This window comes from Pelophylax lessonae (genome assembly GCF_965119305.1).
Source record: "Pelophylax lessonae genome assembly, chromosome: 8".
Classification (NCBI taxonomy): domain Eukaryota; kingdom Metazoa; phylum Chordata; class Amphibia; order Anura; family Ranidae; genus Pelophylax; species Pelophylax lessonae.
The window spans coordinates 181635817-181663781 of record NC_138775.1 but is presented as its reverse complement, the minus strand read 5'-3'; the positions used below and the strand labels follow the sequence as shown (position 1 = coordinate 181663781).

Below are 27965 nucleotides of genomic sequence, written 5' to 3'. Positions count from 1 at the left end.
TGCATTCTGTATGCAGGCCAACGAATCGATTGTGAAAATAGTTGACAACTATTTTCATAATAGATTAGCTGTTGATTAATCAGTTAGTTGTTTTGGCCCTATTCAATAGTATGCTGGAATGGGGTCTTGATGCCAGGGGGATGTGGGCAGTCACTCCCATCGACATCAGGAATTCCCAAGATAAAACAAAGCAGTCATTAGCTATTCCAGCACTGGCACCATGATCATTAATGGGAATTCACTAACATGCAGGTAGTGGATAGGTGCTATTCTAGGAAGAGGACACTGCAGTACCAACTTTTTTTTTTTAATCAGGATGAGGATTTCTTTAAAGGATAACTTTAGGGGCAACTGCAAGTTTTTGTATTATTAAAACATTTTTTTAGATCAAGCTTTGCAGTAGACCATTTACTGAGCGACTGGTTTCAAATCTCATCTCTTTCTTTGCCCTCTGTGTACCAACATGGAAAGGCATCCCCCAACCCCCAGCTTTCATGTGTCTCAAAGGTATTTTTTCTGAGCCAGCTGATGGTTAAATTGGGTAATTGCTAGTATATTAGGGTAGGATTTCCATATTGGCTAGAAATTCCATTTTTATAATGAGAATAATTTTGTGATTTCTTTAGTTATACTATAGGGCTTTGATCCAAGTTGTTCTCTGTGTTTATTAAACTTGAATCTGGGTATGAAATTCCACAATTAATGTAAAATATCCACTGTTGTTCTTTCAGCAAACCTATTAAGGTAATAGGCATTCTTGATGTAGCTTTATTGTTTTTTCTTGTTTAAGATGGTTAATTAGAAAAAATGTGTTAACCCAGGCAATTCAACTAGGCATATGGTTCGTAAGCAGAGGTTACCTTTTCTTCAGTGAAAACCGCTGTGAAAAATATTCGGACGGAAAAAGTTTTATATTCAGATCATGGCATCCTCCTTGGTCTCTCTATTTAAAATTACAGATTACCTCATTGGCATGTATCCGTAGAGTAGTGGAAGATCTTCCCATTTGGGACACAGACAGCAATAAGAATCAGACTTGACATTTTAACCCTACCTAGCTCTATTCAAAACTTTGAAATGGAACTCCAGCCATTTTTTTTTCTTTTTTTTTTTTACATACATATACAACATGATTTGGCATGATGTGGAATATACATACATGCCCTCTTAACATTAATAGGGCTCTTAGTTTTACAATGCTATGTTGCAATGCTATGTTGCCTTATATTGCTACCTTTTTTATTGTAGAATATGTATGATTTTTGGGTACTACTGAATATTTACAGCTAGCTGGAAATACGTAGGCAATTGATGTATTTTTTTTTTTTCTTTTTGTAAATGCGCTCCGGGCCTGAATATCACATGGTATCCTAGTTAAAATTGTTTTGTCATTAGCATATTTTCCTTTATTCTTTTGTTTAGGTGCTTGGCTGCCTCTTTTATGCTTACTACGTCTTTGTCCGACTCTGCATTCCACTTTTCCACAACATGAGCCAGGAGCCTTTTAGCCTAAAGGTTCTTGTCCTCTGTATTTTCAACTCTATCCTGCCAGGTATGTTTCAGCCACCTATCATTTTTGCAGTTAATTGTATTGTTTGCCTATTTTGCTTATTTTATTTGTGCCGATTTTAAATAAAGCAAGTAACCATATGTGAATTTCAGTTACCCATAGCAACCAGTTTTCCTGTCTCTCTCCTCAGTAAACTGCCATAAGTTACAAAACTGTGCACATTGTCATTGCTTTCTGCTATACTGTGCTAATTCAAGCATGTCCACATTAAAAAAAAATATAAAACATTTTCAACTTACCAGTGCTTGGATGTATTGGCTGCAATAGTTTTCTTTCAGGCTTTTTTTTCCTCTTTAGAGCAGTGCTATCCTCCTAGGCCAAGGACTAAAGAACATTCCCCACTCTCATTTCCGTTAGATTGGGAAGGTGTCCTGTAGTTCAAAGAAGATGAACTGGAAAAGATGACCATTTTGTTTGAGATTTAGGCACCTTGCACACGATACTCCTGTTAGAGCATCTACGTTTTCTGGCGTAATTGTAATGCGCGCAATTGCGCATAAATTTATTCTAGTGTTCTGGATATTGACATTTTAGGGTCATTTGCGCACATTCACGCGTATTTGTGCGTTTTTGCGCACATCAGGCGTAAATTACTGACCAAAAATGCAGATTTTTCTATTTTGTTCTACTGAAGAATAAGCGGCGCTCAATTACGCGGCTGTGTGCATAGGCACATAAGAATGAATGGGCTCTATTTTAGCACCGAAAAAAAAAATGCTGTACTGAGCATTTTTAAGCTGCAGTGTGCAAGAGGCCTTAAGTTCAGTGCAGCATTAGCAGAAATTAAGATTTGTAACCAGATAAATTGAACATTTTCTGCAAATGCAAATAAAATTTGTAGACTGACAAAAGAAACAAATGCAGCCATCACACCTAAGGACTAGAAAGCTGCAATTTGCTACTTTTTGTTGTTGTGTTTAAATATACTCTAAAAGACAACAACCTACTATAGCAACTATAGCAAAATACGGCAAAGTAAGTGCCCTTTCACATACGAGCGACACTACTTCGGGTGGCGACCTCTATGGCGGTCGCCTCCTGGTCGCCCCAAAGAAGCTCCGGACCCTTTTTCTAAGTCGGAGCGACTTGTGTCGCTCCTATTAGACCAGGTCGCCTCACAGGTCGCCTCAGTGTGAACCGGGACTGATTGTTGTAAGCACCCCTGGTATTGTCATAATTGTGTCCTTAGTTGAAATAATGGGTTGTGGAAAAATAGAATTTATATACTGTATACTATGATTATAAATATTAACCATATAGAGTTTTCAAAATACAATATTTCTGGTAGTAGTGGTTACATTTCAGCAGTGTATATGTGTGTTACTGATTCTTTGTTTGCCCCCTTTGTTTTTAGGTGTGCTGATTCTTTTCCTGGCCTTCTTCGCTTTCCTGCATTGTTGGCTCAACGCTTTTGCTGAGATGCTTCGCTTTGCTGACCGGATGTTCTACAAGGTACAGACTCTCTACCTCACCTACAGGAAAATAAGGGACAACCATCCCACACTTTGACCTATTTATAAATTCACGGGACAGTCCTCTGACAATGCATGGTCCTAGATGATGCAGATACTGATGACATCCCATGATGGCCTTCACTCAGTGTCTTTCCTCAGCTTTTTGGGTTGAGTGTCATTCAGCCTAGAAGAGTTAGGAAATTCTTTGGCAAAGAAGAGGTACTGTGGGGGATCGCTGTGGATGGATGAGTATTGCTGTATAGTATAGTGCTGCTCAAAGAAAAAAAAAATCAAGTAAAATAAGGATTAAAAATGGTTTTGGGACTTAGGTGGGCTTTATAAAGCACATAAATCCATTGGAGGTAAATATTGGCATAATGTAATAATGTCCCAGTTATGTTTCTAAGGAAGTTATTTTTTTTATCTTCTCTAAGGAACACAACTAAGGATTCCACCAATGTAGTTTATATAGTTTAATGTCAGAATAAGGGCAGGGTAGGTGGATTTTAGTTAGCAATTTAGTTCCATGACCTTAGATTTAAGTTTTGTTATTGGAATTTATCGGCACGTCAGTTGGAAAAAAAAAAAGTACTTTTTTATTTCTACAGGGTTTAACGCTTTACTGCTGCGAACATGTAGGGGTTATGTTATATTTGAACAGAACTACCAGCTCAGTAACCCTTACATCATCTGCATTTTCACAGGCTGGAAATGTATGATTGCTTACAGCCATTTGGTACCCAGGACTGACAAACTGCTGATCATGTATAGCCAGCTGTGGTAGCTATGTTTTGCATCCCGGCAAGGACACTGGCTCCGTTTCCTCTTGCTGGTCTCATCGCTTTTTTTTTTTTTTCCTGGGTGGACAGCAGGGATACTGTACCGTTTTTTAGAGCCGGCGGTCAGCTTTCTAGTCATAACAACATAACTTGTAAGCAACAAGTGTCAGAAATAGGCTTAGTCCTTAAAGCGTAATGCCACCCAAAAGAGGAAGTTCCGCTTTAGGGACTCGTACCCCCCCCCCCCGCTCCTCTTGAACAATTGCCACTTTTGAGGAGCGGGAGGGTGGAGCAGGTACCGATTTTGACAGGTACCTGCTCCAACTTCTGCGATCGGCAACAGGAGTCCTCCTCTCCCCCCTGAAGTCTTCTGGGACACAGTCAGGTCCCAGAAAACTGCATCCACCATTCAGGATGCACACCGCGACTCGTGCATGCGCAGTGTGCACCTGGTGGCGAAGCTGCAAGCTGCCACGCGCCGCGGAGTGAGGGCGGAGGATGAAGATGGCTAGGGTAAGCTCACCGCTGGACCGTGGGACAGGTGAGTGACTTTTATTTTTTCTGATAGGTGCCCAGGAGCTCCTCTTTAAGTGGTTAAGTATGCTGTGTGACTGGGAACAAACACAAAGTGGGGTTTTCCCAAGTTTGACCACAAAAGGGGTAATACACTTCAGTTTACAAATATTTATTGACTTTACTACAGTTTGATCCTTTAGATTTAGTAAGACTTTTGGAGGTTGTGTTTTATTTGTATGCGCTAATAAGAGTTCTTTTACTCTTAACTAACTTTTGACATTTCACTTTTAAAAAGGTCTAGCCATCTGCGTGGAAAAATTGATTGGCCTGGCAGCAAAAGGTTACTCTTATAACAATATGTTTGTAAATATCTCCTTTTCTGCATTAGGACTGGTGGAATTCAACCTCGTTTGCCAATTACTACCGAACCTGGAACGTGGTTGTCCATGACTGGCTATACTATTATGCCTATCGGGACTTTCTCTGGGTAAGATGTTCACGTGCTTGGTAACTCTGATTGCATGTTTTAGGATTCATGTGTGTCAACCACTTTAGCTCCAGTGACATTCTGGTCTGATTGGTTATAGCAGAAAGGTGCCTGCAGCTGCAGGCATAATTTTTTAGAACCGATGCTCAGCTTTCTTGTAAAGGCAATCCTAGCATCTAATTAGACACTGGATTGCTGTTCCAAGCAGTGGGCAGGGACATCCCCCCCCCTCCCCCCACCTTTCGCAACCGCAGCTTTCTCAGGCGCTCTAATCCCACCGAGAGGCCTGAGCGTCTGCAGGCTGGCCTTAGAGGTAGTAAGAGACCGAAACGGGTCGGATTGCCTCTATGGTATAGGAAACTGCCGGTTTCTCTGGATGTAAACCACACCATTTTTAAATAGATCTTGGTGTGATCAACTGCTTTTAAGGGCAGAGAAGACATATGGGGATTAATAGACCTCGTATCTCACCATAAAGGGAAACTGTCACTGTTTATATTTCCTGTGATAACAATAAAAATGATCTATATATATATATATATATATATATATATATATATATATATATATATATATATATATATATATATATATATATATATATATATATATATATATATATATATATATATATATATATATATATATATATATAGAAATTTAAGTGACCGTGTAAAAATACGGGGGTTCTTCTGTGTGTGTGTGTATTTGATTGATATAATCTCACCCACAATGTGCACAATTATTAGGCCAGTGGGTACTTACCTAATTCATCATTTTTATGCATATTGTCTAACTCCAAGCTGTATAAACTTGAATGCTTATTGAATTTAAGCATATTAGGTGGTGTATTTGTGTAATGAGGGAAGATGTGGCCTAAGGAGATCAACACCCTAGATTTAGTGATGGCGAGCCTTGGCACCCCAGATGCTTCAGAACTAGATTTCTCTTTCGTCCTCTGACAGTCGCCGCCCACTCACTCAGTCTTCACCAATGGGTATTGACCTCTTATCCATAGGAGCAAGCTAGGCATAAGACTTGTTAAAAACAAAGTGATTTACATAGACACACCTATGGGCCTGTCCCACTGGTCCAATACCCCCCTGCTATCAGCCATCCCAACTCAGTTTGTCTTTTGCCTAGTTAGCAGTAAGATAGGCTCTCCCTATGCTGGGGCTACAGTCTCAGCCTTCTTCTATTTCTTATGATTTTATTTCTGCAAATGCGTTTTTTTCTTGGCATTACTAGCTGTTTATTTATCAGCGTTTAGTTAGTCACTTCTTCAAGATGATGACGGCGTCGCACTGGTCGTCCTGGTATCCCAGGACAGAGGGCCTTATGGAATCCCTGCCCACCATCGAGCGTTTAACAGGCTATACGTACGCCCTGGCCTCGCAAACGACCCATCCCTGTCCTCAGGGATGAAAGCCCGCGAGGTGGCCACCTCGCCTGGACGTCTCTCCCACGGTTTCCGTGCGTTGCTAGCGTCCTGAGTTTTTGGCTGACGGCACCCCCGCCATCTGGGGTGGGAGGTTTCCCGTCGATGTGAGGCACCCTCGCCATCGGGTACGGTAAGTACATTCTGTGTGGGGCCTCTGTCTGGGGCTGGCAGTCCTGTGTGTCTGTGGTATCCCCTAATGTCTGTGCGTTTTTGGGGCTCCCTTTCTCTCGGTCCCTGCGGGGACTTTAACTCAGCTAGCTCGCTATGTGGGTTGTGGGGTTCCCTAGTTTGCTATGTGGGTTGTGGGGGTCCCTCTCCTATGTGACACTTTATGGTGTGTGTGGAGGTGCAGACAAGTGCGGCGACCGCTGCGGGATTAAAAACCGCCGGCCCGCCATTTTAGGTGTGGGCAGCATGCTGGCTTCACTGTGGGTGCTTCTGCAGCGATGTATGTAGTGTATTTTGGCACCTTACGGCGCAATCTTGTGTGTGGCAATGTGTTCTCCTGAGCACATGTCGGTGGCCATTTTCCCGGAGCCTCCCATTGCTTTCTATGGGCAACCATGTTTCCTTAGTCTGAAGTCCTAGTTCAGCCTCCTGCGGTGACATCACTTCCTCTTTCTGTACAGAGGAAATCGGCAGGCGTGTGGTAACACTTGTGGGGTCTGTTTTTGCTGTTTTTTTTTGTGGGAATACCTCTGTTTATTCCTGTTTGGGGGTCTGCTTGCAGAATCCTTCATAGCGGTGTACTGCGGGGGATCGCGGTGCGCTTAAAGGGCCAGTACCTTGAAGGAAAAAAAAAAAGTTTATTATGGAGTCTCAGGACAGCAAATTTCCCCCAGCCTTGGTGGAGGATTCAGGTTCCTCTGACTCTTCTGCTCTGCCTGCTTTAAATGCCGCACTTGCGACTTTAGCGTCCAAAGTGGATCTTTTGATGACTGAACGGGATGCTAGAAAAAGGCCTAGGCTCTCTTTCTTCTGATTCTGAATCTGACATGGTTGCCGTAGATAGTGTGCCCCTTGAAGGGTCTCGCTCTTCTCAGTCTGAGGGGGAGACGGAGGATGCGGGGGTGGATGATTCCCCCCCCTGGGACGGCCGAGGACCGAGCAGCTATGGATGCGCTGATCATTGCCGTTAAGGAAACACTACATTTAGAGGATGAGCCCAATCCTCCGGGAAAACGGTCCTCTTTTGGTACCCACAGATCCCGTAAGGTGGCGCAGGTATTTCCTTGCCCCGCTGAGTTCCACGAAGCTGTGAATGAACAATGGCGCAACTTGAAGCACACTTTTGTGGTGCCAAAAAAGTTTCAACTCCTCTACCCCTTTGCCTCCTACGGATTTGCGCTGGTCTATGGCTCCCAAAGTGGATCATACTGTGACCAGATTGAACAGGGCCACTCTGGTACCCACCGAGGATTCTCCGGTGTTTAAAGATCCTACAGATAGGAGGCTGGAATCTCTTGCCCGACATTCCTACATGGTGGCGGGTTCCATGCTGAAACCTATTTTCGCCTCTGTCATGGTGGCTCAAGCCGTGGCGGATTGGACCAAGGTGCTCAGACGCACCCTCGTGGCTGATTCTGCCCCCCCTACTAGCTTGGGGATGGTGGACCAGATTTATCAAGGGGTCACGTATTTGTGCGATGCGGCCTTGAATGAGGCCCCATTAGCTGCTTGCTTATCTAGTGTCGCAGTACTTAATCGCCGCTTGATATTTTTAAAAAGCTGTAATGAGGGAGGATGTGGCCTAAGGAGATCAACACCCTAGATTTAGTGATGGCGAACCTTGGCACCCCAGATGCTTCAAAACTATATTTACCATGATGCTCAACTACACTGTAGAGTACATGAGCATCATGGGAAATGGCACCCCAGATGTTTTGAACTACAAGGTTCGCCATCACTGCCCTAGATCAAGGCCTGTATAATTTTTAGGCAGCTTATTTTCCTCAGGCAAAATGGGCCAAAAAAGAGATTTAACTGACTCTGAAAAGTCAAAACTTACAAAAATTCTTTCGGAGGGATGCAGCACTCCTGAAATCAAGATATTGGGACGTAATCGCAGAACCATCAAACGTTTTGTTTTAAATTGTCAACCGGGTCGCAATAAAACCTATTCAGTTCCCAGGAAGGAAGGAAGGAAAAGTGCGTCCAATCCTGGACCTCAAGGCGATTAAACTGCTTTGTGCGTGTGCAGAACTTCAAAATGGAGTCCATTCAAAGGTGGTGGCATCCCTGCGTGGGGGGTTTCCTTGCCTCGATCGACATCAAGAATGACTACCTTCACATTCCAGTATGTGACAGTCACCAGCGTTTTCTCTGCTTTGCTGTGGGAGAGGCACATTATCAGTTTGTGGCATTACATGTTGGTCTCGCCTCTGCTCCTTGGGTCTTCACAAAGTGTTAACCCCAGTGCTAGCATTGTTACGCCAATGGGGGATCACGGTATTGGGCTACTTGGACGATCTCCTTTTGGGAGCGGAGTCTCCTCCTGCTCTGGTGGAAAACCTGGAGATCACAATCCAAACTCTGCAGGAGTTTGGCTGGATTCTGGATTTTCAGAAGTCTGCTCTGGTCCATGAAGCTGGACTATCTGGGCCTGACTCTGGACTTGGCCTTAACCAGAGTGCTCCTGCCTTTAGACAAACTCCGGAAATTGCAGGCTGCAATTCGTCTCCTGCTGTCCAGCAGATTGTTATCCCTCCGGACTTGCATGTAGGTGCTGGGCCTGATGGTGTCTACTTTCAAGGTGGTTCCGTTTGCACAGTTCCATACAAGGTCCCTACAAAGGGAGATTCTGACCAAATGGGACAAGACTCTGCAGTCTCTGGACAATCCGACCCGGCTGAGTTGGGGAATGAAGGAGTCCCTGATATGGTGGGTTCGTTCTCCGACGCTTCGGCTAGGCAAATCCTTCCTCTCTTGTATTGGTCAGTGGTCACCACAGATGACAGCCTGTCCAGCTGAGGAGGCGTCCTCTGCATGCATTCTGCTCAGAGGATCTGGACGCTGGAAGAGTCCAGACCACCGATCGATGTCTTGGAACTCCGAGTGATCAGACTGTGTCTGGACCATTGAATGGATCATCTTCAGGGTTGTCCAGTGTGCATTCAATCAGATAATGCCACGGCTGTGCCTTTTGTCAATCACCAAGGGTGCACAAGAAGTGTCCTGGCGGCTCTGGAGGTAGCCAGCATTGTAAGGTAGGCAGGAATGGTTTGTTTCAGCCCTCTCCGCCGTACACATTTCCGGGGTGGAAAATTGGCAGGCGGATTGCCTTAGTCGGCTAGTGTTGGACCAAGGGGAGTGGTCCCTTCATCCGGAGGTGTTTCATCAACTGTGTCTCCGGTGGACCCCCCGAGTTGGATCTGTTGGTGTCATGGCTCAACAGAAAGGTGCAGAGGTTTTGGGGGTCAGCAAGGGATCCTCTGGCAGATACCACAGACGCGCTGATGGCCCCGTGGGGTCAGTATCGTCTGATTTACGCCTTCCCTCCTCTCAAGCTTCTGCCAAGACTTCTCTGGAGGATCGAGGCAGAAGGGATTCCGGTCATCTTAGTGGCTCCAGACTGGCTTCGCCGGGCTTGGTACGCCGATCTGGTGTGGCTGGTCACCGACGTTCCTTGGAAGCTTCCTCTCAGGGAGGATCTGCTGTCCCAAGGACCGATCTTCCATCCTGCTTTAGTCGCTGGCTTTGGGGGCTTGGCTGTTAAACGCTAGGTGCTGAAGGATAGGGGTTTATCAGTGTCAGTGATTGGGAGTCGTTGATTCCTACCCTGTTGAAAGCTAGGAAATCATTTTCTAGGAAGATCCACCATCATAAGTTGAAGTCATACATTGCATGGTGTGAGTCTGTTGGGATTCATCCTCCCTCCTTCTCGGTGGCTCGGATCTTGACCTTCCTTTAACGGGGGTTAAATAGAAATTGGCCTTGAGTACCATCAAGGGCCAGGTGTCGGCTTTGGCAATATTCTTCCAATGATCTTTTGGCCACACACTCCCTGTTGCGTACCTTTCTTTAGGGTGTCCGACATTTGGTTCCTCCAGTGCGGGCTCCGTTGCCTACTTGGGATCTCAATTTGGTGCTTTCAGTTCTCCTCCAGAAGCCTTCCTTTGAGAATCATCGGGAGATTCCCCTGCTTACGCTGTCCCAGAAGGTGGCCTTTTTGGTGTTTATCACCTCTGTGCGCACGGTGTCAGAACCGGTGGTGTTATCCTGTCGTTCACCTTACCTGGTGATTCACAGGGATAAGGTGGTTCTTCTACTCTGCCCATGGTTCCTTCCAAAGGTTGTCTCTGATTTTCAATTCAATGAAGGCATTGTGTTGCCTTCCTTGTGCCCCAGGCCTAAACATCTGAAGGAAATTGCCTTGCATGCCTTGGCTGTGGTCTGGGCAATTAGGATGTACCTGGCAGCTACGGAGTCTTTCAAGAAGTCAGACTCTCTATTTGTGCTCACGGATGGACCTTGTAAAGGGTTGCCCGCTTCCTCTGCGACCATTTCCAGATGGATCAGACAGATGGTGATTCAGGCCTATTCCATCAGGGGTCAAGTTCCTCCCTTGCCTGTCCAGGCGCACTCTACTAGGGCGCTTAGTGCCTCCCAGGCTTTCCATCATCAGGCGTCAGTGACGCAGGTTTGCAAGGCGGCCACCTGGTCGTCGATGCACACTTCGCAAAGTTCTATAAAGTGGATGTGTTGGCATCTGCGGATGCTTCTTTTGGCGGCAAAGTTTTGCAGGCTGCTGTTTAGAGGACATGATCCTCTTTGAAGGTGTATTGTTTTTTTTGGGTGGGCTCCAATTATTTTGGTTGAGCTTCCGTTGCCTGGTTTTCTTCTGTCTGTCTGTCTGTCTGTCTGTCTGTCTGTCTGTCTGTCTGTCTGTCTGTCTGTCTGTCGGGACGGATAGTGTGAAAGGGGCCTTACCGTAAAATCTATTCCTCTGTTCATTGATGGACACAGCACCCACCCCTCTGTAGAGTTGTAATTCTCCTGACACTGCTTGTAACACAACTGTGTTCCTATAGCAGAGAGAGGGAATATACCCCCTGGGACTGCCCATGAGCGCAGCCAGACTTCTTTTCTGCCTAGTGTCCTACTCCTGTAGAGGGCAGTATAACCTAATGGTTAAGAATATCCGGAGCTGTGTCCTTCAATGAACATCAGCGAAATGGATTTTACGGTTAGTCAAAAATCCAATTTTTTCCAATATAAAGATAATGTCTTCTACATATTAGAAAAAAAAAAAAAGGTTTTACAAACATTACACGTTTCAAGGCTACATGATGAAGAAACATTCCGTGTGCAGCACAAGTATTTGTATAAGCAAGCCACAACTCTATTACCAATGATGATTTTTTTTCAATGCAAAGTCTCCTTTTTTCTATTGTAGGATACAGGACAGTAGTAAGCCTGGGGACATGTGGGGTTATACTGCCATCTACAGAAGGCAGTATAACTTAAATGTTCAAAACTTACCGCAGTCTTGTGTGTCTCAGTGGGTATCAAGAAACAAATTTTATAGCAAGTCTAAAAATCTTTACTTTTTTTTTTTTACATTCATTACATTTTTTTACGTTCATTCTTTTTTTTTTTTTTTTTTTTTGTAACGGTTCAAAATGTAAGTATATATTACCAAAATAGTGTGCGTTTGACTTCAAAATTATTCAAAAAGTATAGCAAGTCTAATTGTATAAGAAATAGATTTTCATTTATCAGCCAAGCAGTTTGTTGAACTGTTTGCCATGTGTCTGCCATGCATTCAAATTGACCTGTATAAAGGGAAAAAAAAGTAAAATGCGTACTGGTTTATCACTAGAAGATTATCTAAAGCAAAACTGTTTTCTTTCGTTTTTGGAAAAAACAATGAGGATTAGAAACCAAGTCAGGATTTATTGCTGTTTGTATAGCTGCTGGGAAAATTTACCTTCGCAATTTGTTCAAGCGATCATTGTCACTGGGACAGAAGTGAGGAGAAATTCAAAATGTTAGTTGTCACCAGAACAGGAAATTCTTCCAATGGAGGACACCTGTCCAGCTGATCACTTTCTGAGCTTTGATTTCCCCTCACTTTGGAGAGATTTCATCTTATTGTGTCTCTAGAAAAGGAAGTGAAAGGAAATCTTCCCAATAGGATGCAGAAAGCCAAAAAAAAGAGATAGGTACAGTATTTTGAAACCTTCACTATTCTCAGAAATAAATAAAAAATTAGCTTTAGATGTACTTTAACTTATCTTAAAAGTCCATGCACATTAGCTTACACGTTTTCTAGCACTCTGTCCTCTGTTCTTTACCACCTATGGTATTCATGCTAATTTTCCTCTTTCTCTGCATTAGCATTAAAAGCATTGGTAAAGTAAAAATGTGGGTTGCCTGGCTGTGTGTAGCTGATCTTCCCTCTTCACAACTTTCAGAGTCACTGACACAGAACAAGTGTAATGGGCAAGATACTTCACTTGCTGCATGCTTTTTCAAATTCAGAGGCTTATTAAGTAGTGAAGCCACTGAGTGGAAAAAGCAGGCAACTAGCATCATCAAAGGAGTTCAGCAGTGCCATCCTGCATGTTTCTCTCAGGTTTCATTTAAAAGCTGGTTGGATATTCTTATTTTTTTGTGATAATTGGCAGGATCTATTTGTGAAGTGAACATGCAACTTGCATTGCAGAAGTCAAAGATTCCATTCTTCATACATTTTTCTAGGGTTTTATTTGCTTTCTTTTGAATTTCTTTTATTGAATTTACAGATAGAGGCTTAAATTTAAGGAATGTCATCCTTTTCAACATTGCTAACAGTATAATCGAATTACTGCTGTTTTTCTCTCTTTTACAATTCAAGTTCTTTGGCAGAAGATTCAAAGCTGCAGCCATGTTGTCGGTGTTTACTGTGTCCGCTGTGGTTCATGAATACGCACTGGGGATCTGCTTTGGATTTTTCTATCCTGTTCTTTTCATTTTGTTTATGGGCTTTGGCAGTAAGTATCACTTTGGTAAATATGTAAGACCTGTATGGGTATACCCTACTCTATAGAAGCCCCGGTTTTGATGTACTGCATTGATGATGGCTAAATAGTCAAACGGCTATATGCAGTTTGGAATAAATGGCTCTATAATATTAGGCTATTTTGGCTAAATAAAACGGTGGTTCTGGATCTGGCCAGAGGGGTGACCAGCAGTAATTTGCATGGGCCCCTACTATCCTGAAACAAGAAACATTTATCCTCTCGTGTTTGGGATATGTGCTGCAATGAGACATGTGAATACCTTATGTATTCAAGTGGTAATAAACCGCCACTAAAATAAAAATAAAGTCCAATATACTAGTATGCACCGCATATTAGCACATTAGCACAGACTTGCCTAAAAAGAGGACCCCCTCCTCTATCGCAGATTCCCGGCCGTGCCATCTTCACCATGCAAAGCTACACGTTGATCCCCGCTAAGCAGGTGGATGGGATGGCTGGTCCGTGTCTGCTCTGCATATGCAGAGCCCTCTCCTGTTGGCAGTCAGATGCAACAGAACAGATCCCCCATCCGTCTGTTTTTAGCTTATTGGATCAGATTGGATGTCGGCAGATAAAAACAGACATATGTCCGTTGACACCCGCCGCCCTATAGAGGAGACTGAAGTGTCCATTCGGGTCCGCCTGAAAAACTGTCCACCCACGTGAAAGGGCTCTTAATGGGCTATTATTAGCTACATGTTAAGTGATTTTCATGTACTAAACAGTCTATTCTTCAAAAGAGAATCTTTTATGGTATGTCCCCTTGACATGACAAGTATGAACAACACATTTTTCTAAAACTAATAAAACGTTGCTTGAACCAAGTGATTGCACAATGCAGGAAAAGAAAACTAAGTTAAAAAGAATTGTCCTACAAAATATCAGTCTGGTCAAATGTTCTGGACATTTTGGATGGGCAACTCCTATCCTCATATGGATTAGTGGTTCCAAATAATTAACTACTGCAGTAGGGAACAGACACAAAAAGATACACTCCGCATCTTTCCAAAATAACTGTTCTATTTTATTTCACGCAATTGAAGGCTTTTATACACATGATTACGCAGGTATCACGTTGATGTTTAGAAAGATTATCCGCACACCGGTAGTTGCTCTTGAAAAATCTTCATCTTTATTCAGGAACCACAGTACACAACTGCTGATAAGATCAGTTGATGCGTTTCAGCCTATAAGGCCTTAGTCATAACACATTAATATTACAATTGTACTTTTATGGTAATAAGAGGCGTAACATAGGCAGGCTAATTCTAATCAGGACTTGAAAGAATGCAAATGTAATGAAAACCTTAATAGTGCCGTGTGCACTATGAGTACAGTGTGCAATACATACAAAATAAAATACAAAAATATACAGGATGTACAAATTTCCTTTACATCAAAGAATGTTTCTTTATCTGATTCAAATTTTTTCACAGTTACTTCTGAGTTGCAGGATACATTATTGGTAAATCATGCTCTTTCTTTATTTTCAGTGATTTTTAACTTCATCCTTCATGACCGTCGGAAAGGTCCCATCTGGAATGTGATCATGTGGACATCTCTATTCCTGGGTCAGGGTGTTCTCCTATGTCTTTATTCCCAGGAGTGGTATGCCCAGAAACACTGCCCCATCAGCAATGTGAGTGTATACTAAAGTAGTTGTATTAGTCCATCCAATAAAAGCTTTTTGGCCCATAGTATTTTCCTAGTGGGTACCGTCATGCAGGTGTAGACAGGTATTTATCATAAAGCAGAGCAAAAGAAGACTATATTATGGAGAATCATATTGCCGTTAATGCCATCGATGCAATGTGAATAGCCTTTTCAGTAAGTGATGATGATTAATATTAGGGATGCACCGACATGAAAATTTTGGGCCAAAACAGAAACCGAAAATTCAGGATGCCCTTGGCGGAAAACCGAAAATGACTTTTTTCCCCCAAATAATTTTAAATTAGATCAGCAGTGATGAGTTGCCTGTCATTCATCTAACAGCTCCACATACATAGTGGGCAAGCTAGTTCAGATGACGGCATCCTGTGCAGCCTGCAGGAAAGGAATTGTGTATGGCTGGAGCAATGCTGCAAAAATGTTTGTTGTGCTGTGACAGTGGGACGCCGCCCCTACCAGAACACTCCAATCAGCGATCTCTGCCATTGGCTAAGAGAGCTGACTGGGAGTCAGTCGGCTGCTGGTTTTCCAGCATGCTCGTCTGACTTCTGTTGAATAGACCTATTAGATTCTGCATCCTAAAGGGATGTTCGGCCAAAAACAAACTTACTGCTCATGTGCCATGTGTTCCAACATGGCCGTAATGCATTGCAATTGGTTTACTAATGTGACAGAACACGTAGCAGCGACGGACATTTTCTTACACCCACGCAAGTCTTGAATTGTACATTTATTGTAACAGAAAATGCTGTGAATCGCATACTCCACACAGCGCTGTGTGGTACAAAAATTCCAAGAAGTAGATAGTAATAAAATGTGAACAGCAATATTCAAATAAAATATAACAGCATGATTCGCATACTAGACAATGCCCAAAAAAAATGTGCAAATAATGCAACAGATCAAGAATAAATTCTTAATAGATGTGCAAATATGACAAGTGCTGAAAAATGGGTATAATTTATGATACCCATTTTTCAGCACTTATTGTCAAATGTGCACATGTTATGGTTAGGAATGTATTCCTAAATCTGTTGCATTATTTGCACATTTTTTTGAGCATTGTGTAGTATGGGAATCATGCTGTTATGTTTCATTTGATTATTATCAACTTTTTGGGATTTGCATCACATACCGCTGCGTGGAGTATGCAATTCACGTCATTTTAGAAAGAGAGCGCTTTAACGGGAAATTGCATTGAAGAGTTAATGCTGGACCGAACCACATTGTGGGAGAGAGAGATTGCATTGCAGAGTTAATGCTGGACCGAAACACACTGTGGGGGAGGGGGGAGAGAGAGAGAGAGATTGATTGCATTGAAGAGTTATTGCTGGACCTAAGCACACTGTGGAGGCACAATTGCAAGCAATGACAGAGAGATCTCTCTCTAATGGCAAGCTGCACTAGGCTGTGACTATACATTTCCTCCTTTCTAACTACCGACTCTTTTGGAGGAGAAAAGGGGACAAGCTGTTTTTTACACAAGCAGATATCCACGTTACCTTCCTCCACAGCGAACAGCACATGAAGGGAGGAGGTGGGTGGACCGATTCAGCAATAGGGTCGGAGGAGGATCCCCTGTGCATCCTGGGTCCCTCTCTCCGAGACGTCACTGGTTGCTAGACGCCAATCGGCTGGCCGTCTAGCAACCCCTGTAAATCACAATGAAGCGCCGGCTTAAGTATTCTTCTGACTGTTAAAGCGATTGTAAAGGAAAAAAAAAAAAAAAAAATATATATATATATATATATATATATATATATATATATATATATATATATATATATATATATATATATATATATATATATATATATATATATATATATATATATATATATATATATATATAATCTTTTTAAATATCAAACCTTTCTATACTTCTCTGGTCCCCCCTAACAGTCCCAAACCTCCTCTTCTCCAATCCCATGCCAGGGCTCCTGGCTCCTCCTCTCTGTCCAGTGCCCCCATAGGAAGGCGCTTCCCATGAGGGCACTCCTGTGTGCTCGTTACCGAGCCCCCTCTTCTACGTCCATTGACACAGACAGCGGGTTGATTGACAGGAGAGGGAGCTATCAATCTGCCCCATGAGGAGAGCAAGAACCGCTGCTGTCGTGCCTGTCGCTGGATCGGGCTCCAGTAAGAATAAGAGGGGGCTGGGGGAATCCAGCAGCAGAGAATGCATTAAGGTAAAAAAACATTGAGGCTTTAGAACCACTTTAAGCAAATGTAGTTTGGAATTGATAGACTTGATATAATGAAAGTGCTACTGCACACTAGCCCTAAAAAAATAATTCTTTGTTTTCCAGCCTTCGCTTTTGGACTTCTTGAAACCACGGTCTTGGACCTGCCACGTTGATGAGTAAACTGGAGAAACTGCAAAAGCTACATTGTCAAAATCTCTGGCAAAAAAAATCGACTAACGTCCTCAATTTGTTACTGAATGTTTTTGTACCCGTTCTGGAAACAGTCTGTAGTCAGTGACTACAGCTTTTGTAAAGGATTCAACTTTCCTTTTTCATAACAAACCACCTCTACATATAGACAAAGTACCAGCATTGAGCATCATGTCTTGAATGATGCCATTCTTCTGATGTCTGTAACATCATACATTCCTTTAGTCTCAGATATACAGAATTCGGTTTACAGTGGAAATTACTGACATTCCTCCCGGAACATCCCATTCTTCTTCCTTTTGATCTAAGAAAGATGTGTTAATGGTTGTGCCCATCAAGCAGGACCTTGAAATCAACTGGCATAACTTTGCAGACTGATGTTCTGGTGCCTTTTGCACATTGTACTTTCACTGAATGTATTTCCCTTTTGAAACCAGCGTGGCATGAGTAGGCCAGCAAAGTGCCACATTTAGCAGATATAGCGACCTTTACCAATGCTGCATTACAGAGCAATAATGAGTTATGTAACATCATTACAATCATAACACTTATTACCAAAGAATTACCTTCTCTACCCTCGTTACCTTATTTTCTTTTCCAAATAACACTTTTTGGTTTCCCTTTTAATCACCAACCTAGAAATAACTATCACTGCTTTTTATATAGCCTATTTTCATTTTGCCTATCGCATGCTTCTAGGACCTTTTTATAAAGATTCACTTAAATTATTTTCTGGGCACAGGCTACTGTATATTTACAAAGTAGGACACTGTAGCTCATTTATTCTATCGAGGCAAATTCAGTAAATTGGGTTTGCACTTGGTTCTTTGCATCAGACATTATTTTGAAAGACATCTCTAGGATTCTTTTTAGATGCTCCCAATGTAATTTCTCAGCTAGTAGAAGTTGGCAAAGAAGCATGAAATTCTGAAGGGATTCTAAGGATGCCTTTTTTTCACTAAAATCACACAAATCACACTGCATTAGCTTATGCTCACACTTTCTGATACTTCACTGAAGCACACTCTTAGAAATTGTAATTTTAAGCTGCTGGAGTTGGATAGTTGTAAATCAACTACATAACTGCATACTGTATAACAAGGTAAAAACATTTCTTTATAAAGAATGTTTTCTTCAATGCTGATAGTGCCCTCAGCAGTACACAATACGTTCCTCTAGTGCAAAATAGTGTAGTTGAACTTTAGTCAGCCAATTAGTGTAAAAGGAACAGGATGTGGGTCCCACTAGTTTACAAGAGGCTCATTGAAGGATACTACAATATTACTACTAGAACAAAAGCAAGGCATTCACAGCAAAACATTTGTTAGCCTCTCTTCTCATTCTCCCAGTGTTTGATTTCATGATCACAATGTGAAATAGCACACCAGTCATGATCCTTATATGTAACTAATCATTCTGATTTCACTCCAAGGACAATATATTTATTTGTTCGTTGTGGATATTAGGGGACCTCTGTTCTATCAAAAGTGATACTATAATTTTACTGGTGTAATGATGGCTGTAAATGAGCTTGCATACTCAGTATTGCTAGGATGCAGCATGAGCTTCTTTACTGGATATAAACACAATGCAAATCCGTGAAAAAACGAGGGATAATTTTATCTTTTAATGATCGTATATTGTTTAATTTATTTTGGCCATGAAACATTGGCCTAATGATTGCACGCATTGAGAACCAAATGAAGGACTTGTGTATACTTATAACAAGAATCTGGGTGGTGATGGTTTGACTACAAGGTACTCTGACTAATGCAAGGGTATGGCTTTGATCACCATGTCTCTTCACAATTTAGACAGGCTAAGAAAAATCCTCAATATACTCTTACTGGATCATCCATAAAAATACTGCCTGTTACATAACAATGCCTACTACAATGCCATCTTCTGCCGTTCTACATTGTTTAGTCCTATAATAGGTCTTCAGTTGATAATGCAGTAGAGGCTTCACATTGGGTCTTGCTTATGTGTTGGATTACAGTGCGACCTCATGGGTTACATGTGCCTGGGTTGTATACATTTTACATAGGCTTCAGTGGTTCAATAGCCACAGAATTTGTTTCCACAGGGGGATTTAAAGGCTAACTGGCCCTAGTGAGTTGGCTTACTTGCTGGCTCCTGCTACCTGTTTAAGAAATTGGTTGCTTTTTTGTTTTTCTTTTGTCGGTTATCTATTGGGAAGCATTCCACTAATATGTTAGTCAGCTTCCCGAAAACTGCAAATCTGAAATACCAGTTGGTTGGAGTTGGCCTTTAAGAAAAAGTGGTGACAATTTGCCTGTGTGCCTTGCTTTTATACCGCCTATACCAATGGGCATTTTTTCTGCGTTGTGCTACATTTGTTCTTATTGCATTCTCTGGTAGTTGACAGTGTTAAGTAATATCTATTTTTTTATTTTTTTTTACTTAATGATTTGAAACAAAAAATAAAATTGACTGTGAAGCAAGGGAGGGGGTGTGTGCCAGAGCCAGGCTGTAATTGGGAGGGGGTGTGTGCCAGAGCCAGGCTGTGATTGGGAGGGGGTGTGTGCCAGAGCCAGGCTGTGATTGGGAGGGGGTGTGTGCCAGAGCCAGGCTGTGATTGGGAGGGGGTGTGTGCCAGAGCCAGGCTGTGATTGGGAGGGGGTGTGTGCCAGAGCCAGGCTGTGATTGGGAGGGGGTGTGTGCCAGAGCCAGGCTGTGATTGGGAGGGGGTGTGTGCCAGAGCCAGGCTGTGATTGGGAGAGGGTGTGTGCCAGAGCCAGGCTGTGATTGGGAGGGGGTGTGTGCCAGAGCCAGGCTGTGATTGGGAGGGGGTGTGTGCCAGAGCCAGGCTGTGATTGGGAGGGGGTGTGTGCCAGAGCCAGGCTGTGATTGGGAGGGGGTGTGTGCCAGAGCCAGGCTGTGATTGGGAGGGGGTGTGTGCCAGATGCAAGCTATGATTGGAAGGGTGTGTGTGTCAGAGGCAGGCTGTGATTGGGACGGGAGGGGGGTGTCGGAGGCAGGCTGTGATTGGGGGGGGGTTTGTGGCAGAGGCAGGCTGTGAATGGGAGGGGGTGTGTGCCAGAGCCAAGCTGGGATTGGGAGGGGGTGTGTGCCAGAGCCAGGCTGTGATTGGGAGGGGGTGTGTGCCAGAGCCAGGCTTTGATTGGGAGGGGGTGTGTGCCAGAGCCAGGCTTTGATTAGGAGGGGGTGTGTGCCAGAGCCAGGCTGTGATTGGGAGGGGGTGTGTGCCAGAGCCAGGCTGTTATTGGGAGGGAGTGTGTGCCAGAGCCAGGCTGTGATTGGGAGGGGGTGTGTGCCAGATGCAAGCTATGATTGGAAGGGTGTGTGTGTGTCAGAGGCAGGCTGTGATTGGGACGGGGGGTGTCAGAGGCAGGCTGTGATTGGGACGGGGGGTGTCAGAGGCAGGCTGTGATTGGCAGGTGTATGTGGCAGAGGCAGGATGGGATTGGGAGGGGGTGTGTGGCAGAGGCAGGCTGTGATTGGGAGGGGGTGTGTGGCAGAGGCAGGCTGTGGTTGGGGGGGGGGGGGTTGTGTGCCAGAGCCAGGCTGTGATTGGGAGGTGGTGTGGGCCAGAGCCAGGCTGTGATTGGGAGGGGGTGTGTGCCAGATGCCAGCTATGATTGGAAGGATGTGTGTGTCAGAGGCAGGCTGTGATTGGGGGGGGGGGGTGTCAGAGGCAGGCTGTGATTGGGAGGGGGGGTGTGTGGCAGAGGCAGGCTGGGATTGGGAGGGGTGTGTGGCAGAGGCAGGCTGTGATTGGGAGAGGGTTTGTGCCAGAGGCAGGCTGGGATTGGGAGGGGGTGTGTGCCAGAGGCAGGCTGGGATTAGGAGGGGGTGTGTGGCAGAGCCAGGCTGTGATTGGGAGGGGGTGTGTGCCAGAGCCAGGCTGTTATTGGGAGGGAGTGTGTGCCAGAGCCAGGCTGTGATTGGGAGGGGGTGTGTGCCAGATGCAAGCTATGATTGGAAGGGTGTGTGTGTCAGAGGCAGGCTGTGATTGGGACGGGGGGTGTCAGAGGCAGGCTGTGATTGGCAGGTGTATGTGGCAGAGGCAGGATGGGATTGGGAGGGGGTGTGTGGCAGAGGCAGGCTGTGATTGGGAGGGGGTGTGTGGCAGAGGCAGGCTGTGGTTGGGGGGGGGGGGGGGTTGTGTGCCAGAGCCAGGCTGTGATTGGGAGGTGGTGTGGGCCAGAGCCAGGCTGTGATTGGGAGGGGGTGTGTGCCAGATGCCAGCTATGATTGGAAGGATGTGTGTGTCAGAGGCAGGCTGTGATTGGGGGGGGGGGTGTCAGAGGCAGGCTGTGATTGGGAGGGGGGGTGTGTGGCAGAGGCAGGCTGGGATTGGGAGGGGTGTGTGGCAGAGGCAGGCTGTGATTGGGAGAGGGTTTGTGCCAGAGGCAGGCTGGGATTGGGAGGGGGTGTGTGCCAGAGGCAGGCTGGGATTAGGAGGGGGTGTGTGGCAGAGGCAAGCTGTGATTGGGAGGGGTTGTGTGGCAGAGGCAGGCTGGGTTTGGGAGGGGGTGTGTGGCAGAGGCAGGCTGGGTTTGGGAGGGGGTGTGTGGCAGAAGCAGGCTGGGTTTGGGAGGGGGTGTGTGGCAGAGTAAGGCTGGGATTGGGATGGGGTGTGTGCCAGAAGCAGGCTGTGATTGGGAGAGGGGTGTGTGCCAGAGGCAGGCTGTGTTTGGGAGGGGGTGTGTGCCAGAGGCAGGCTGTGTTTGGGAAGGTGGCTGAACAGACTTCCAAATTCAGGCATGCTGTGTCTATGCACAGTGTCTGTACCTCTGAATGGCTGGCCAATGGAATGCAAACTGACCATGCAAGCACAGATCAGCTTCTGTGCCTTTTGTGGTCAGTTTAGAACAACGAAGAATGTTGACTGCCAGGATCAACCAGGTACTTCAAATGAAAGAAGTACATGAAAATGGCTATGATTTATTAAATACACATATGTGAACACACACATGGAAACAAAAAAAAAATATTTAGGGTAATATACACTTTAATGTTTACTGCATTTTCAGTTGTTTGGTCACTTGAGTCTGGGAAATAATAGAAACCGTGTTTGCTTCTGAGCTGTGTTGCTTTAATGTTGCTAATGCAGTGCAAATGTGTGCTTAATGACAGGCTCAATAGGAGCAGGGCATGGAAGAGGCTGTATCTGTTATCTGATAGTAGAAAAACTCACAGTGCACACTCTACAACATTGCCCCTATGCTAGTAACATCATCTCCTGCCTATACTGACATGTTTCTATTGGATACTGCTTGAGAAAGTTGGCGGTATCCAATTAAGGCATGTTAAAATAGTCAGGCGGGGAATTCATCATTACAGGGGCTTTGCTGTAGAGTGTGCACTGTCATCAGAGTATTTTACAATCCTATACAGGCTGAGTGTCAGCAGCCGGGGCCCAAGTTGTTTTGTGCTCCCCTTCCTTGCCCTGCTCCTATTGAACCTGTCATTAGACACACACACACTTGCACTGCATTAGTGCACAGTTTAGATGCATTTGGCAATATTCAGTGAGATTCCTGTTTTATTGTTATATGTAATTTATTCCTTTTTTGTTTATTTTTGCACTAAGGGTTTGTGTGTGAGCGCTGCAGGGATTATAAAGTTTTAGGTTGTTAGATCAGATGCAAGGCAGCAAGAGCAGCGGTAACTGTCAGACAATTTTTAGAGTGACACAACTCCCACGTCAGTCTTCTGTTCTGATTTGAAGTTGCTTCATGCCTGTTCATGTCTATGTAATAAAACTGGCGCTTTATTCACTGAACAATGAGTGAAGTGAAGTTAAAACAAATGTATTGCATGTGCAAGGAAAGTACCTGTATGTACAAGCTGCCAAACCTTTCATAGCAACCATGGTCTTTTTTTACAGTGTTACTCGAGGGAGAGCTAGCAATGCTGTTCATAATTATATGCTAAAATGTTTGTGGAAGATCGATTTTCCTCCAGGAATAACTCTGTATCTTGTCTATAGTTCATTATTGTCAAGGCTGCTCAGATAAGATGGTGATTTGCCAGTTTAATTTATTAAATGTAATTCTTGTGTATGAAAATGAATGTCCTTTAAATTATAATGCACCATATCTCACTGTTCAGCCATTTAATGTGACTTTTGTTATATGTAATAAGGCTTTATCCTCCAGTCATCTTTTTTATTTCGAGTTTAATTCTAAACCATCTAAGATGACCTTTTTCAGCCAGGGTGGGTTCCATGGAATCCCGGGGTATCTCCAGAGGCTCCCTATGGGTTCCTTAAGCTGTGGCTGGTGCCTACATAGTTTCGGACCTGTGGAAGTCTGGCAACCATATATCTTCTTCTTTTTTTTTTTTTAAATTATTGGTTATACTGCTTACTCAGAATTAATATAGAGTTGGTAGGCCACTTATGAGTTATAAAATAGTTGCAGGTCCAGTGCCACTTGGCAGAGCCGGTAGCATGACACCAATGTTTTTCTAGCAGTCTGTAAAGCTGGCATTCTGACCACCAATGTAAGGAGGGCATTCTTCCTACTGACTCCCAATGAAAGCGAACATTCTTCCCACTGACCTCTAATAATGTAAGGGACTGAATTAATTTTAACAGGGGTTCTCGAAGACCTGGAAATTATTTTAGGGGTTCATCTGGGGTAAAAAAGTTGAGAAAGGCTGATCTAAGAGAATTATTAACCCTCATGCAGCATAAGCATAATGGGGACCAGTACTTTTCCACAGCTGTATGGAGGGCCAAGTCCATCTATTGCATATGAGAGGAATTCTGTCATGCAGATAGTCTTACCGGAATGCACAAGCTGCAACATTCCAGCGATGGGGGTGAGCACACACAAAATGTTTTCTGTCTCCAGTCCAGTGTGAGATCTACTGACCATCCTTGCCCTCTGATGAGTAGGTTAGCACAAGTTGATTTATTTCGGCTGTATTTTAACCAAGGTTGCTTACAGTAAAAGTGATCAAGCTGCTCCTTGGGCTCAGCTAAGCCTAGATGGGAATAATTTGTTGTGGCTTTTTTTCTGCTGATCCCCTTAAGATGTGAATTGAGATATTACTTTAGACCTCTTTTATATAAGTGCTGTACAACTTGCAGTGTCTAGTATTGAGGCCTGTCTGCCCTAGACAGTTACTGGTAATAATGTCTATGTCAAAGCACATGTGTATTTTCATATTGGTGGGCTGCCTCTGCTAGATTAGGTCTACTTATTGTCAGTTTATATTCCGTCCTCCCCATACCCAATTCCTTCGTCTCAGATTGTCTATGTAACGGTTCTATTTGTGAAAGATGCCATGATTACTAGCCATGTGCTTTCTTGCGCTTTATGCTTGTGCTTTATGATGAACATGACCATATTTATTGATGGGTGAGAATGATGTACAGTTAGAAAACTGAAAGCAAGTAGAACAGCAGCAGTCTATAGAATAAGAAGAGGCATACTTACCTCTCCCCTGGGCAGTGTTTAAAATCTTCAACTATTGCCCCTACTGTATGACACTATACAACACTTTTGGATGTGTCAGATGCCTGGTCCCATGTTGTGCTTTGCGGTTTTTCTTGCTGATCCCTGCATCACTACAAGTTGCGGTAGTGATAGGGGGGCAAACTGGAGAACCCACAGCGCACATTATGGGATGCGTTATCTGACATGCCTAGCACCCGCTGCTGTCTCTGACACTTTAAGTTGGTCGGATAGCGCATTCCCTAGTGTGCACTTGGTTCATCCTGCTGACTGTAGTAATTTAGGAGCTGCCAAGAGAACCCACAGTATGCAAGGGGAATCCTTCATCCATTACACCCAGAAGTGTCGTTTGGTAGTGGTGGCCAGAACTCTTCAACTGAGAAGATCTGATACACTGCCTGCTGGAAAGATAAAGTAGCATTTTCTCCTACTCTTCTACAGAGAGCTGCTATTCTAACTCATTTAAACTATTGTCCGATTTTCTTTGAAGAAGCTGTGAACCTTAACTAAATGACATGTAGTTTGCTAGAGTACTATGTCTCATAAACTATTGCCATTTTTTTTTTTTTTTTTTTTTTTTATAAAAATCTGTTTTAATATTTTATTTTATTTTTTTCATCCTTTTTTTGCATCTCAATGCTGCATAGGGGCTCTTTCAGGCATTTCCTCTCTACATGCTGTCACTCTAGGATTGGTTGCACATAATTGCCCTGCATTGGCTTCCTGATTGTAACAATGGCAGACCATGCCTGCACAATGTGTCTTCACAACCTCTTGTAGTCTCCAGCAGGGCGATAATGCAGCAACAAAATTGGGAGACACTTATTCTCTGATATTCTCTGATAACAGGAAGTGCCTGGACAAGGACCATCATGGCAGGATCACGAATAATTATTTTAATGAGTTGCACATTTTAAATTGACTGATAATTACATTTGAAATTGCATTAACATGTTAAAATGTATACGAGATTTTAGTTGTTTACATATACTTTAATCTTGGCATCCAATCACTTTTCATTAACTTGAGTAGTCCAAAAATGCAATATGATTTGTGTTCAGATGCCACTGGTTACTGTACATCGCTCTCTGCTTGCTAAAGGCCAGTGTCTGAAGTGTAAACTAGGATTTCCTGGCAAGCGAAAGTGCACTCTGACAGATGTATTTATACGTATACAAAGTTAATCAGATTCTGATTGCTGTAAGTCATTTATACAATCAATGCTAACCATGAATTTACTGTACAGTACACTGAATAGTGCAGAGTGCCCTCTGCTGGTCCGAGGCTGTAACTGATGAAAAATAAAGACGTTGCAAACTTATTATTTTTTTTTTTTCAAAGACTGATCGTTTTATGTACTGTGGAAAAAGGGACCTTTGCAAATAAATACTTGATTTATGTTTTCTAAAGTGTGTTTGATGGAATTGTGTTATAATTCCAATTCATAGCTGATGGATGCCCAGTGAATAATACACAGTAATGTGGTATGGTCAATTAATACCTATGGAGTATGCAAACAAATGTTATATAACAGTAGGAGAACAAGATGACCCAATACCTGTAACAAAATGGGAAGAAACGTTCCAAACTTTTATTGTATTATCAAAAATATTTGCCTAATGGGTATGGTAGTAAAGCATTGATTGGGTAGCATGGGGTAACAGTAGCAACATATTCAAAGTAATGTTGATGATACTAACCACATCATTCCAGCATAGGCAAGGAAGATAAGAGGGTATGGAGCAATATTGGAGGTATGACTTTGATAGGTGGGGAATCCAAAAGAGAAAAACTGAGTGGGTGGGGGCAGAGGAAGTAGCTTTCCATTTATCATATAAAGAGGAGAGATCCTGTTTAATCAGAAAACAGGAAGTGGGTAATTCAGGAATCCCAGATTTTTTTTTTTTTTTTTTTTTAAACTTGGGATTTTGTCTACCTGCAGATTACCCCACAGCGTGGATAGGGGAAAATGTGGAGACATGAGGTTGCAGGAATATTTTACATTGTCCTGCTTTTTTTAGGAAAGGTTTAGTAATGTGATTTAGAGATATGGTTTGGTTGAAACCAGAAAATACTGGCAATGTTAAAGTGATTTATAAACTTTTTTTTCTCTGCTGCCCATTGAGAGACGCAGGACTCATATCTTGATATCTGTAGGGTATTGCTGCCCCCTACAGGAGTAGGACACTAGGCAGAAAAAGAGTTCTGGCTACACCTATGGGCAGTCCCCGGGGTAATATCCTCTCTCTTCCAGCTATAGGATGTCAGTTTTTTTTTCTGCCTAGTCAGGAGTAAGGACCTAAGTTCCTTGCTGGGTTCTCTGGTCCTGGCAAGCTTTTTAGATTATTCCTTTTTTTAGCTAGCTTTTTTCTCCGTATTGTTCCTGTGAGATCTACAAGCAATTATGCCGGATCTGGGCGACGGGCTGGATGTTGAGATCCAGTGGTCACCCCAGCCGGTCTACGAGCGCATGCAGGCCCTAGCTCCGCGCTGGGTCTGCCGCGACATAGTCCCACTGGACGGGGACTGGCCCGCGAGTTAAACGTCATGCCAGGTTGCATACAACCGGTCTGCGGCCGAGTCGCAGCGTTCCTATTGCCCGACATCCCCCCCCCACACTACGGCGGCGAGGGGTTCTGTCAGGACTTGGCCCCTGCCTGTTCCGGTATGGTGAGTATATGTTCCCCCCCTTTTCCTCCCTGGGATGGTCAGCCCCCCGTTTCCGCGTTCCCCTCTGTTCCACTGTGCACCCCCACCTAATATGCCCCCGTTCCCCCCCTCCTGAGGGGTCTCTGTCGCTAGCCTCCATAGACATCAAAGATGCCTACCTTCACATTCCCATTTACGCAGGACACCAACGTTTTCTGCGCTTTGCAGTGGGAGAGGACCATTATCAGTTTGTGGCCTTACCCTTTGGTCTCGCCTCTGCTCCCCGGGTCTTCACACAGGTTTTGGTTCTGGCGCTGTTGCGGAAACAGGGAATATCGGTCGTGGACTACCTGGACGACCTCCTACTCCGTGCGGAGTCTCTGTAGGCTCTGATGGCCAATTTGGAGATCACCATGACCTCTCTGGAAAAGTTTGGGAGGCTTGTGAACCTGCAGAAGTCGTCCCTGTTCCCCTCCAGGAGACTGGACTATCTGGGCCTGACCTTGGATTCAGCTGTTGCTGTCCACCAAATGGTCGTCCCTTC

The 27965-nt window shown here is 43.9% G+C and overlaps 1 protein-coding gene across 1 annotated transcript in view; it reads left to right on the top strand.

Annotated features, from left to right (window-relative positions):
* The window catches only part of SOAT1 (sterol O-acyltransferase 1), an 89968-nt gene extending 72059 nt beyond the window's left edge, over positions 1–17909 (top strand). The window contains exons 11-16 of the mRNA XM_082264887.1: positions 1423–1552; positions 2925–3022; positions 4708–4806; positions 13086–13221; positions 14745–14890; positions 17232–17909. Coding sequence (XP_082121013.1) covers positions 1423–1552; positions 2925–3022; positions 4708–4806; positions 13086–13221; positions 14745–14890; positions 17232–17288 — 666 coding nt within the window. The 3' untranslated portion in view covers positions 17289–17909. The remainder of the gene's footprint in view (positions 1–1422; positions 1553–2924; positions 3023–4707; positions 4807–13085; positions 13222–14744; positions 14891–17231) is intronic.
* Positions 17910–27965: the final 10056 nt, after the last annotated feature.